The sequence below is a fragment of the Melanerpes formicivorus genome, unplaced genomic scaffold (genome assembly GCF_026170545.1).
Source record: "Melanerpes formicivorus ecotype bairdi unplaced genomic scaffold, bMelFor1.0.p_v2 SCAF_2, whole genome shotgun sequence".
In the NCBI taxonomy this organism is placed as follows: Eukaryota; Metazoa; Chordata; class Aves; order Piciformes; family Picidae; genus Melanerpes; species Melanerpes formicivorus.
In genome coordinates this window covers 40,834,056-40,847,613 of record NW_027142354.1, presented here as the reverse complement: position 1 = coordinate 40,847,613, position 13,558 = coordinate 40,834,056, and the positions used below count along the sequence as shown (strand labels likewise).

General features: G+C 45.9%; 1 protein-coding gene across 4 annotated transcripts in view; it reads left to right on the top strand.

Annotated features, from left to right (window-relative positions):
* MATR3 (matrin 3) overlaps positions 1-13,558 on the top strand; it is a 30,549-nt gene that overhangs the window by 13,714 nt on the left and 3,277 nt on the right. For all 4 annotated transcript variants that reach the window (XM_068157743.1, XM_068157751.1, XM_068157735.1 and 1 more), the window contains 11 exons: positions 452-513; positions 1,576-1,617; positions 1,890-1,993; positions 3,244-3,296; positions 4,316-4,441; positions 4,842-4,967; positions 5,528-5,698; positions 6,820-6,951; positions 8,779-8,822; positions 9,266-9,656; positions 12,872-13,265. In XM_068157743.1, coding sequence (XP_068013844.1) covers positions 452-513; positions 1,576-1,617; positions 1,890-1,993; positions 3,244-3,296; positions 4,316-4,441; positions 4,842-4,967; positions 5,528-5,698; positions 6,820-6,951; positions 8,779-8,822; positions 9,266-9,656; positions 12,872-13,265 — 1,645 coding nt within the window. The remainder of the gene's footprint in view (positions 1-451; positions 514-1,575; positions 1,618-1,889; positions 1,994-3,243; positions 3,297-4,315; positions 4,442-4,841; positions 4,968-5,527; positions 5,699-6,819; positions 6,952-8,778; positions 8,823-9,265; positions 9,657-12,871; positions 13,266-13,558) is intronic.

Here is a 13,558-nt window from a genome sequence, read left to right as displayed (position 1 = left end):
TGGCTGCTTTATGGTTCTAAAACTCAAGTGTTTGGTTGAAATTAATGTTTAAAAGCCTGAGGAAAGAAGCAGAGAGAGTGGAGGAAATTCTCAAATGACAGAGGACAAAAGAAACACCTCAGCATGCAGTGGGAGAAGTTGGAATGGCAGCGATACACCCCATGTGCTGTAGCAGCTCTCCCCTGGTGAGCTTTGTGCCTCTGAGGCAGGATCCTACCCTTAGATTGCAGCAGATGTTTTTTCACCAGCCACCTTTTCACCCAGGTTAGGAGTTGAGAGGTAGGTCCAATTTCAGTGTCTCTTTAAAGCACTACAGAAAGGGGATTTTGTTATCCATGTATCTTCCCTACTTCAGCTTAGAAGAGAAGTTAACTGCGCTGTACAGCAGGGTTGTGCTCCAAGGGGCTTGTCAAGTGTGGCTTCTAATTTGGAACTGTTTACTTTGCTGCAGGAGTGGAACCACCATATCAATGGAGCGACTCACAGCCGACGCTGTCAGCTGCTGCTTGAAATGTATGAATTTAAACAACTCTACTCATTCCTGGGGCAGGAGGGCAGGGACAGCTAAAGAATGGTCAGTCACAGGGCACAAAGCAGGTTTAGAGAACGTGCAGTGCCTTGTAGGGAGTAAAAGAAACTTAAAAGAGCCTGTTCAGGACAAAAGGGATGTCAGTGAATGACTCCTGAATCCTACTGATCTATATGCAGCATTTTAAAGAGTTGGATCTTAACAACTGCAGAATCCCAGCATGGTGGGCTTGGAAGGGGCCTCTGGAGATCATCCAGTCCAACCCTCCTGCTAAATCAGGGCACCCACAGCAGCTTGCCCAGGAGCACAATGGCCAGGAGGGGTTGGAATCTCTGCAGAGAAGGAGACTCCACAACCTCTGTGGGCAGCCTGCTCCAGGGCTCCAGCACCCTCACACCAAAGAATTTTCTCCTATTCACATGGAACCTCCTGGCTTCCAGTTTGTGTCCCTTGTCCTGTCACTGAGCACCACTGAAATCCACATCCTTATGATGTCCCCCACCCTTTATCTCTTGCTGAGCGTTGCTCAGATGCCCTCTGGGGCTGCACTTCTCCAGGCTCAACAGCCTCATGGCTCTCAGCCTTTCCTCCTCCCAGAGATGTTTCTGTCCACTTGGCATTTTTGTAGCCTCTGTTGGACTCTCCAGTAGCTTTCTATCTCTGTTGAACTGGGGAAACCACAACTGCACCCAGTATTCCAGCTGTAGGCTCACTTGGGCAGAGTAGGACTGGAGGAGGACCTCCCTCAACTTATTGGTCACTCTTGAGAGTTCGTTGCCAGTTTTCAGGAGTCCCTTAGCCCAGCTTGTAAATATTTGTTGTATACCAAAGGTGCAGTTTGTGTTGTAAACTGACAGCCCTGTTCTGCAGGCAGCCTGTCATGAGGCATGCTGATGGTTGATAGATTCTCCTTGTTTCTCCTGCAGTGGGCACTGTTGCCATATGTTTGTGGTAGCACAGAAGGGCATTGCTGCTTGTATGGAAATTGTAACACAGCTGGAGCAGACTTTATCTTACCTTTTTTTTTTATTGTTGCTTCTTTTAAGATACCCAGAATGGAATCCTGACAGTGATTCAGGACATGGAATGTAAGTAGCAATGAATTTTTAAGCATTTATAATTCTTTACTTGAAGTGGAAGGTGTTGTTAACATTTCATGTGAAACAGCACACTTCCTTCACACAGATACCTCCCTTTGTGTGTTGCTAATGAAGAGCAGCAGTGAAAGGAGCTGAAGCTGACTTCTCCTTAGATGCTCTGCAGAGATTGGAGTCTGTTTCAGAATGAAAGCATCACAGATTTTGCATGTTTGGGTTCTTTTAAATAAGATTTTTTTTTTTTTTTAATCTCCTCTTTCTAGGGGTGATCCCTTTATGTTGCAGCAGTCCACAAACCCTGCACCTGGAATTCTGGGACCACCACCACCTCCATTTCACCTTGGAGGACCTCCTGTTGGGCCAAGAGGTAATACCAACCAGCCCCTACTTTTACAAGACTTAGGTTCTTGATTTGTTTTTCTTTGTCTGTTTTGTTATCAGTACTTCACCAGAACAAAACACTTCTCAGTCCCTCCCTGCCCAAAGACTCAGATCTCCCACACTTTCCCCTTTCTACCATCTCTTGGCTACCAGCTATGTGATTATAGCTGGGGTTTTGAACAGTTTGATTAGCCATGTTGTTTGGACTTGTACTTTTTCTTGCCTAGAAGTTCTTGGCATCAATCTTTCTGGCTACCTACCTGTTGGTGAAGATTTTCTGGTGAAACTTGCAGTAATTCAGCCTTTTAAGTAATTCTGCCCCCCCCTTAAGTTCAAATTAATTTGGCAAATAGATTTGAATGGCAACTGAGAAAGGTAAAGGCAGTTGGTGCAAGCCTTTCCTTACAAGAGGGCAGACTTAAGAATTAATGTCTTGCCTGAATTTTCCTTGTGTTTTAAATCATTTGAGTAACTAAAAGAGACAAACTGCTTAATTTACTCAAGTCCTGACAGAGTACAAACATTTCAGATGCTGTAAAAGAATTCTTAGGTCTTAGGTGCCTTCATTTTGTTAAAATAATACTTTGCCAAACCTCTCAAACATAACTTTGAGCCAAGCTATCAGAAAGGCTTTTTCTTGGGTGTTTCATAGTAAAATGGGCATTATGGTGTTGGTTTAGAACCAAAGCTCATAGTGTCATAGTATTACTCAGGGTTGGAAGGGACCACAAGGATCATCTAGTTCCAACCCCCCTGCCATGGGCAGGGACACCCCACACTAGATCAGGCTGGCCAGAGCCTCATCCAGCCTGGTCTTAAACACCTCCAGGGATGGGGCCTCAACCACCAAAGCTATGGAATCTTTCTGCGCCTAAAACATCCATTTTAAAAAGAGTATCTTTAAAGAGGCTTCACATCTTGCCTGTGCAGAGGCGGTTTTGTTGTGGCAAATCTTACTCATTCTCTGTTACTTCTGCACTCAGTACATGCAGCTCTTTCCTCAGCGTTAACCTGCACAGAGTGATCAGGAAGGAGGACCTCAAGTTACCAGAGCTCTAAACCAAACAAGTTAACAGCCTTTTCTGACCCTAATGAAATAATTGGGGTTTAAAACTTGATGTCATTGTGGTTTAGTAACACAAATGACTTGGCTTTCTTTAAGGGCTTGTGAAGAGACATGTTAATGCCAGTCTTGCAGGCTGAACTAAGCTTGTTCATTCTTTTAATTTCTCAAAGGAGCTGGAAATGGAAATATGCAAGGACCCAGACACATGCAGAAGGGCAGAGTGGTTAGTATTAAAAATTTATTGTTGGGTGGGGGAGCTTTTTTTGTGAACTCCACAATTCTGTGATTTAATTTTGGTTGCTTTCATAAGTTTTCTTTTGAATGAATGCATTATCTTAAACTCAAGATATTGAAGAATTTTTGTTTGTGTGTGTGTAAATATTAAAGCTTTAATACTGAATTTTAATTGTGCTGCCTTCTTGCCCAGCTGGCCAAGAAGGCCAGCAGCATTCTAGCCTTTATCAGGAACAGTATGGCCAGCAAGAGCAGGGCAGGGATCATCCCCCGCTTCCTGTAGGGCACTGGTGAGGCCACACATCAAATACTTGGTTCAGTTTTGGGCACCTCACTCCCTGAAGGACATTGAGGGGCTGCAGCCTACCCAGAAAAGGGCAACCAAGCTGGGGAAGTGTCTGAAAAACAGAGCTGGTGAAGAGCAGCTGAGGGAACAGCTCTGCAAATCCATGGGAGTGGGTCTCATCTTCCAAGTCACAAGTGATAGGACAGGAGCAAATGACCTCAAGTTGCAGTGGGGAGGTTTAGATTCAACATGAGGAACAATTTCTTCACCGAATGGATTGCCAGGGCCTGGAACTGGCAGCCCATGGCAGTGATGGAAAATCCCTGTTCCTGGAGTGATGAAAAAGCCCCATGAATGTGGTGCTGAAGGCCATGGTTTAGCATTGGACTGTGTAGTTCTGGGTTAATGGTTGGACTTGATCTTAAAGGTCTTTTCCAACTGTAATGATTCTGTGATTTTAACTGTTCACCAAAGTACAGACCCTGTTAAAACATCCTCACCTGATGAAGCTGTGGGACAGGAACATTCAGACATCTTCCTCTGTGGAAGTGTCTGGAGGTTCCATGCCTTTATGCATCTTGGTTTGGTTACTACTGGAGGCTTAAAAACTGGAAAAGAAAATAATGGTGCAGGTAGAGCAGAGCCTTGACAGACTTTGTTTTTAAGGTTAGTTGATGCACGTTGTCTTTAAATGGTGTGTCTGCATGCTTTACCTTCAACAGGAGACAAGCAGAGTTGTTCACATCATGGATTTCCAGAGGGGAAAGAACTTAAGATACCAGCTGCTTCAGCTCGTTGAACCATTTGGAATCATTACAAATCACCTGATTCTGAACAAGATCAATGAGGTGAGATAAAGTCCTTTGGTTCAGCTTTCTCTGAAACACACTAAGAGGGTAAATTCTTCTCTTATAGTCTCTGGGAAAAAAACATCACTTTGCTCTTAGTCTGTGTTACAGAGAGTCATGGTTTTGAGTGTGGAAAAAACCAGTATCACAGAAAAGAAAAAGCAGGAAGTAATTGAATGTTCTGAAGCCAAATCTAGGTAGAATGTAAACAAATAGCTCTGTCTGTGCACCTAAATAAAGCGTGCAGAATTCATGCCAAGTTCTGCAGGTCAGTTCATGTCCTAACCAAAAGGTAACTTTCCTGGTTGATGCAGCTGTTTTTACAGGACAGCAAGGAAGATTTTTAAACAGAACTGCTTCTTGGAGGAGAAGTGTTTAATTTCTTTCTATATTAATTCAGGCATTTATTGAGATGTCAACCACTGAAGATGCCCAGGCTGCAGTAGAATACTACTCGACGACACCTGCCCTGGTGTTTGGTAAACCAGTCAGAGTCCACTTGTCACAGAAGTATAAGAGAATAAAGGTAAAACTTTACTGCTCTTCTTAACCTTGCCTGATTTTCTCTGGGGCAGTCAGTGGTATGAGGCTGTTGTATTTGAGTTATTCTTCATGCACTTCTCACCTGTATCATCTTAATCATCTCTCTTAAGAGGCTAGGCTGAGAGTTGGGGCTGTTCAGTGTGGAGAAGAGATTTTAGGGAGACCTTAGAGCAGTGTTCCAGTTCATGAAGGAGCTACAGGAGAGCTGGGGAGGGACTTTCTGCAAGAGCTTGTAGTGACAGGGGGCCAATGGCTTTGATTTAGAAGAGGGCAAATTGAGACTGGTGATTAAGAAGAAAGAGTGAAAGTGGTTAGACCCTGGAACAGGTTGCCCAGGGAGGTCATGGATGCCCCCTCCCTGGAGGTGTTGAAGGCCAGGTTGGATGAGACCTTAATCAACCTGGGCCTGTAGGAGGTGTCCCTGCCAATGGCAGGGTGGTTTGAACTAGGTGATCTTTAAGATCCCTTCTAAACCATTCTGTAAATCAATGTATATTTTATGTAATGTGTGCTTTGAAAAGCTTCATTCCCTTTTCATTGTAGAAGCCTGAGGGTAAGCCTGACCAGAAGAATGAGCCTCCCAAACCAGAGCTTGGTCGTGTGATTCACCTGAGCAACTTGCCTCATTCGGGTTACTCTGACAACGCAGTGCTCAAACTGGCTGAACCCTATGGAAAAATCAAGAACTACATTCTCATGAGGATGAAAAGCCAGGTAACTGAGCAGAGGTTGGGCTGTCCTGTGAAGAGATGCTGTGCCTTTAGCTGGTGCCTGTGTAAGCATGCTGCTCTAGCATGGGTATGGACTGACTGGAGATGTATGTAGGTGATCATTTGGCACGAAGCTGACTGGGACATCTTCCTGTTGTGTGAGCTGCTCTGAGGAAGATGTACTTGGCCTTGAGGCTTAACCTTTGTTATGCAGGTGTCTAAGAGCCTTGCAGCTTTGTTCTAAGGCTGAAAACCCATTACCTATGAAACAGTAACAACTACATTTCACTCTTACACATTTCTGTCAGCCTTTACTTTCCATTCTTTAAAAGCAGTCCTACAGTGGCTCTGTGAATAAAGTTTGAAGTTAGTGCCTTGCCTGTAAATGCTTTGGATGTACACATACAGGATTTCTATAAATAGGAGTTTAAAGTATTCAGCTCTGCTTATTTTCCAGCTTTGCTGTCCCAGTTTGTTCCTCCCTTGAGTTAAATGGGAAATCCCAGTGCTTTTTCAGAGATGAGTGTCTGAATCCCCTAATGCCACATTTGTGGAGTGAAACATTGCTAGAATCTATCCTATGACCCCTAGGAAGTTCTCCCTGATGTTGTTTCATTGGAAAATTGAAACCTCCTGCTGTCTTTTAGATGCAGAAACAGCTTTTTCTCTCTGCTAATGATACTTTGGCCACAAGTGTGCTTTAGAAGTGTGTTCAGCAAACTTTGTCACAAGCTTGTCCCTTGGAGGATCACCTCCCAAAGCAGGACTTGTCAACCAGCAGCTGCTGCTTTTCTGCTTCAAGCATACAGATAAAATACAGAGGTAGTTCCTTAACCACCCTGGAGTTCCCAGATGGTGTTAAGCACCAAATTTGGAATCATTTTACTTCATGGGCATTTTTTCCCCCCCATTACTTAAATGCCTGTTTTTTTACTTCCAGAACTTACCGTGGGACAGATCTTACTGAGTTGAAAAGCTCAGGGTATTTAGAGCTAGTTTGGAGAGGATGTTCATAGCTGAATCTCACCATTCTGACTCAGTACTTGGAAGTGTTTCAATTAGCTTTGCCTGCAGAAGTAGTGTGTGTTTCCCAGGCATTCTTAATGTCTGTTTCAACCTTTTCAGGCTTTCATCGAGATGGAGACCAGAGAAGATGCTTTAGCTATGGTTGAGCATTGTGCTAACAAAGCACTTTGGTTCCAAGGCAGATGTGTGAAAGTGGATTTATCTGAAAAATACAAGAAACTGGTCTTAAGGGTAAGTAGTGGGTTTAGGTGTTTAATTGTAGTTGAAGGTGTGAAGGACCACAAGGATGATCAGAGAGCTGGAGCACCTCCCATATGAGACACGCTGAGTCGGAGTGGGTCAGTCTGGAGAAGAAGAGGCTCTGGGGAGACCTTACTGTGGCCTTCCAATATCTGAAGGAGGCTACAAAAAAGCTGGGGAGGGACTTTCTAGGGTGTCAGGTAGTGATAGGACCAGGAGGAATGGATCCAAGCTAGAGGAGGGTAGATTAAGATTAGACGTCAGGAAGAAGTTCTTCCCCATAAGGGTGGAGAGAGACTGGCACAGGCTGCCCAGGGAGGTGGTGGAAGCCTCATCCCTGGAGGTTTTTGCAGCCAGGCTGGATGTGGCTGTGAGCAACCTGATATAGTGTGAGGTGTCCCTGCCCATGGCAGGGGGGGTGGAACTGGATGATCCTTGAAGTCCCTTCCAAACCTGACAATTCTATGATTCTAAGATGTGGAGGGGCTGCTTTCCCTGCCAAAGAAAAAGGCTGGTGCAAGATCAGCAGATGAATGTGGAGGTTAAGCACTGGAAATGGTAATACATCTCCAGCCCTGACAATTCTGTGATTCTGTGAAGTACAGGTGTCGCTGACTGTGAGGATTCAGGGCTGCTTGTAGAATGGATTTGCTTTAGTACCTTTTGGCTATTGAAGTACAGTGGTGTCAGGCCTAGAACAAAGGAGAAGGATTTTTCTTTCTGTTAAAGCAAGCTCCCAAACAGCTACTAGTATTCAGGTGTAGATTTTAATGAACACTTCTCTATTTAGGATGTGTTGTATGGGGGGTTCTGCTTTTCTTGCTCTCTTTGAAAATGATAAAGCTGGGTGGCAAAACCATCTCCTCATATGTCAGTCCTTGGCTGTTCACAGCTTCTGCTCAGTTTGTCCGTGTCCTCTTGTGTACAGCAAAATGACAACATACATTAGGGACTCCCTTTAAACTATGACTATCACAACAGAATGTTTCCTGCACTGGATGTCAGCCAAAACCTTTCTTCAGTACCAGAAAGTGTTTTGATCCCTGAGATGCACCCAACCCCAACAACCCAGACAGATTGTTTTATGATCCAATTTTTAAGAAGCAGTTCTATTAGCACTTAGAGTGTAACTAGGAGAGAAGGGGTGGCTGATAGCTTTGCTTTTTTGACATTAACACCAGGTTAATACTCTAAGCCTTGTTCCAGCAGGCTTAGGACCCTGGGTAGAAATGCAGAAGAAAGCTGAACTGTCAAGCTGTCTGTAAAAAGAGCAGCTTTCTGTGGTGGAGTATGAAGAAATCTTACTGTTGCATATGATCATGCCCCAAAAATGAGCACTTTGGGCAAACTTGAGTACTCCACCAATGCATCGAATAGTTGTTTCCATGTTACTGCCATCCAAGTGGAGCTTCCTGTTCAGTAACTCCTAAATAAGTGATGTGAGTCTGCTTAAAGCTTTCCATGTAGCCCCACTGCTGGTGGCACGGAGAAGAAAGGTAGGTGAAAAGTGATCTGTGCCATTGGCTGCACCACATTGTAGCAGCTCATGAACAAGAGGAGTTGTGTGTGAATTCTCTGGAGCAGGATATCCCACTTGTATTGAGTAACTGGTAATTACTTTGGGTAAAGACATGAGATTTCTAGGCTGGCAGGGTTTATTTACTGCTTGGTGGGTGGGCATGGTCAAAGAGAACCTGTGGAGAAATGTTAACTGGAAGTGCTTGGCTAGGTGGTGCTGCCTGCTCCGAGTTAATGCTGCAACACTTGGATAAGTAATGCTCTGCTGGGACTTAACAAATCCTTTCTTTTTGGCTTTAGATTCCAAACAAAGGAGTTGAACTGCTGAAAAAGGATAAAACCAGGTAATTTCCTATTAGTAAAGCATCAAGTTGTTTCAAAGAAAGGTGAAAATAGCTCACTCAGAGTATACAAATGATGCAGAAGGCAGCCAGGCAAGGTCTGAGATCAAATTATTGTTTGTTGTGCCCTGAGATTAACTTTCTGATGTCCTGCCTACCCTCTTCCTCTGAGGCTGGAGAGCTCACATCCTCCTCAGGAAATCTTTTCCAGTCCTGAATTAGCCTTCCCTTCCTGCCACTTAAACTCATGAGCAGTTGTCCTGCCCTGCAAGGACAGTTCCTCCTTGAAGTAACCTTCTCATGTTTGAGGAATGGAATCCTTCATGTTCCCCTCCACCTTCACACAATCTTTTATCAAGCTTGTCTAGAAAAATAGAACCTGCCTTTTTCTAATCATTTGTAGGCTCTCCTCAGGCTCACATGCAAGTCTTCTTTGTTCTTCACAGGAAGAGAACATACTCTCCAGACAACAAAGATTCTCCAAGCGATAAGAAGTCCAAAACAGACGCTCCTCAGAAACCTGAAGGTGGCAATGCAGAAGATAAAGTAAAAGAGGAGAAACCAGAGGATGCTGCCGAGCCATCGGGCACTAAAACTAATGAACAGACAGAGCAAGATGAGCCCAGTTTACTCCTGGAGTCTGAAGATGAGCTGCTTGTGGACGAGGAGGAAGCAGCGGCACTGCTAGAAAGCGGCAGCTCGGCAGGGGATGATGCAGATGTCGCCAACCTAACAGATGTGACCGCGGAGGAGAAGAAGGACGCGGCTGAGGACGCGACTGTCAAAACCGAGGGGAATGCTGCGGCCAGTCCAGCAGCGAAGAAGAAGCTGAAGAAGGTAATTGTGAGGGCCTGGGTATGCAAACCCTGCCTGACTTAGCCCACCACAGACATTCTGCTTCAGGTCTTTCCTGGAGGTCTTTAAAACATGTGCATGGCACACCTCTGAAGAGAAATGGGTGTTAAAGCTCCTGGGAGGGAATGGAAGGTCCCATGGGATGCAGCTTCTGGAGGAAAATGGTTAGAAATCGCTGATTGGACAAACTGGCAAGACAGAATTTGACAGGAATTATCTTGAGGAGTGCCACCCAGGAGTTTCTCTTGCCTCTCACCCCTTTTTTGCCTCATTCTAAGCAGCCAGGAGCTGAGCAGTCTTTCATGACTGCCTGTAGTGGCTTCCTATGAGTACACTGCAGGACAAGGAAATCCCAAAAATTACTTATTTGGGACTTGAGGTTAATCTAGACTTGGACAGAATTGTACACATCTCCACTTCATGCTTAGCTGGAAAGGTAGCCGAGTCCACTTGTGGTTAGCCAAGGCCCATTGCCAGTTGGAGGAAAAAAAAGTTTGAAGGTGTCTCCAGTCACAGCCTCCTTGCTGTGTGAGTTTCCTTGTCCTCCCCAGATGATCCCATGCTTGTTGTGCCTTGTCCTACCAGCTGCTTTTTCACTCCTGCTGCCTGATAGGGAGTAGCAAGCAGAGTTGTAGTAACTTTATTGACTTGGAATCCTGTTTTGCATAAAGAGAGGCATGTTCCTTGTGTAGCTGTGCAGGGGTTTCAGTTTGGAGGGAATCCTTCTGCCAGGAAGCCCATTACATGGTGTTGGGATTTAAGAGTGCTAACACACAGCAGGGGAGTTTCTGCCTCAGATCCCAAACTTGCTCCCTTGAAGACCTTTCAAGCTGATGTTGTTTCACTGTTGCTCATGATTGCTGTGAAGTGTGTGGATTGCTGATGCCTCCATCAGCAGGAATGCTTCCAAAAACTCAGGATTCAGGCAAATTTGCTGTCTTCTGATGAAGTTTGTAAAAGACCTCCCTGGTTTGGGGGCTGTTTTTTTGGGGGGGATGTTCTGTTTGATTGTGAGGTTTTGGTGTGGATTTGTTTGGTTGGCTTTGGTTTTATTTGGTGGTTTGTTTCTTTTAATGTGGAGGCTCCAAGCTTTCCACTACTTCAAAGAAGAGCTCTAAATTACTTTTTTTAAATGAAATTTCATACTAGTAGTGGGCACAAAATTGTTCTGGTAGGGTTCTTACCTCTCATTCAGGCATGAAGGTGAGAATTTTGTGGGGCTCTCTCAGATGAAAACAAAACTTGTGGATTCCAAAATGACTTCCACTTAAAATACTCGGGTTAGAAGGAGTTTTGAAGTAGGAGTAGAGTAAAAATAGCCTGAAATGTGCAAATTGAAGATCAGATGTTGATGGAAAAAAATCCTTATTCTGGAATTGAGTCTGGGTGAGTGGATCACAGGCTCACAGGATGTTAGGGATTGGAAGGGGTCTCTGGAGATCCTCAAGTCCAACCCCCCTGCCAGATCAGGACCATAGAATCCAGGGCAGGTTACACAGGAACACATCCAGACAGGGTTGGAATGTCTCCAGAGAAGGAGACTCCACAACCTCTCTGGGCAGCCTGTGCCAGTGCTCTGTGACCCTCACAGTGAAGAAGTTCTTCCTCATGTTGAGGTGGAACTTCCTGTGCTGTAGTTTCCATCCATTGCTCCTTGTCCTATCACAGGGCACAGGAGTGGAGGCTGACCCTTCCTTCGTGACCCCCAGCCCTCAGATGCTGATAGACATTGATTAGATCCCCTCTCAGTCTTCAGACTAAAAAGCCCCAGTGTGGGTTTTAAGAATATGGGTGCCATGGCACAACAGAGGTCTGCAGGTGATGAGCACTGTGGTCCACTCACACCATGGCAGAAAGGAGCCACAAAGGCTTTGCTGGCCAACTCCAGAGCGCCCAGTGCAGGGTGTTGGTGATGGAAGGTGATGTAAAGCTCATTTTTGCAGGCTCATAACCATCCCCTCTCCTGTAATTGTGCAAGACCACTGAGATTTATGGCCTTCTTGCTTCCACCTTATGGGAAGGTGTTTATCAATTGTTCTTGGTCCTCAACCCATGCTGCTGTGGTGTGGCAAACTCAGTGGAGTGGAGATGTTAGTGCTGTTCTCAGGGGAGGCAGCAGGGATGTGTGCTTCCTGGGAACTTTCCAAGGAAGTCCTGGGAGGGACCATCTGCCTGCAGGACAAGGGAGCCTGGCTCACCCCAGGATGCTTTGCATGGAATAACTGGGACTGTAAGTCTGTGCCTGGGGCCACTGTGTCCCTGGGCAGGAGGCTGCCCCTTGTGTCAGAGGGCATAAGTGAGCAGAGGCTGTCCCTTCCTTCCTGACACCCAGCCCTCAGATATTCATAGACATTTATTAGATCCCCTCTCAGTCTTCACCTCCTCAGACTAAATAGCCCCAGGTCTCTCAGCCTTTCCTCATAAGGCAGTGCTCCAGTCCCTTTATCATCCTTGGACTCTCTCCAGTAGATGTGTGTCACTCCTAAACTGGGGGGCCCCAGAACTGGATGGAGTATTTCAGGTGGGGCCTCACTAAGGCAGAGTAGAAGGGGGGGAAGAATCTCCCTGGATCTGCTGGACCCACTCCTCTTAATGCACCCCAGGATCCCATTGGCCTTCTTGGCCACAAGGGCACATTGCTGTCCCGTGAAGAACTTGTTGTCTATCAGGACTCCCAGGTCTTTCTCCACAGGGCTGCTGTCTAGCAGATCACCTCCTAAGCTGTACTGGTGCAGGGCCCTGCACTTACCCTTGTTGAGCCTCATTAGGTTCCTCCTTGCCTAGCTCCTCAGTCTGGCCAAGTCTTAATGGACAACCAAGCCATACAGCCTTCAGGTGTCTTAGCCAAGCCTCCCAGTTTGGTATAGTAAGGAAATTGGTATAGTAAGCAAACCTACTGAGCAGATGCTCTGTCTGCATGCCTGTCTGTCCTGTCATTAACGTCATTGATAAAGATGTTGACCAGGGCTGGAGCCAGCACTGATCCCTTGGGAACTCCTCTTACTTATATGCCAAAAGAGCTTGCTACACCCCTGCTGGCTGAGTAGTGTTTTGTAGGAGTGAGGCAGGTCCTGAAGGAAGAGTTTGAGTGTTTTTCCAAGAGGCCTGTGTAGAAGGTGGTTCTTTGCTGCTGCTCCAGCCAGCTTGCAGGAAGCATTTCAGAGCAGCCTGACTGAAGGAAACCCTTTTCTCCACAGCGCTATGTGGGTGGCTTTCCGCGGAGCATGGAAGGCTTCGTCACTCTGGATGAAGTTGGTGACGAGGAAGACTCTGACCACCAGAAGCTGCGCAAGGCAGGGCTGGCTCTGAAATCTGCCACCAAAAACGATGACAGCCTGGCAGAGATCAAGGTAGACAAGATTGAGGAGGCGGAGCAGGAGAGCGAGACGTTAGAAAACGGCACCAAGCCGGAAGAGAACGTCAGGGTTGAGCCTGTCGAAGGCTCTGACGCCACAGCACCACAGGATCCCGAGAAGAACGCCCAGGAAAGCACAGAGCCTCAGGACGAGCAGGAAGCAAAGAACGTCGCAGACAAGGCTCTCATCCCAGATGAGTTCCGGATTGGGCCCTACCAGCCAAACGTTCCCCTTGGTAAGGCTCTTTCCGTTCCTTTCCAAACCCGTCTCTGAGCACCGCAGTAGCGTTTCTCATTCCATTTGACTTTGATTTCTGGCAACACATTGCCTCTGAACCTTTCATTTTAGGGTTTCCCTCTCTCCTCCCCTTCTTCACTCCTGCCCTCACCCCTAGAATTTTCTTTCTTTTTATTTTTGTTGTGTTTTGTTTCCCCCTCTTTATTTTCATACAGTTCTCCATAACACTTTCCTTAGGCAGAAGCAGTTCAATTGGAAGAGGTATACTCTAGCAGCACAAATTCAATGCCT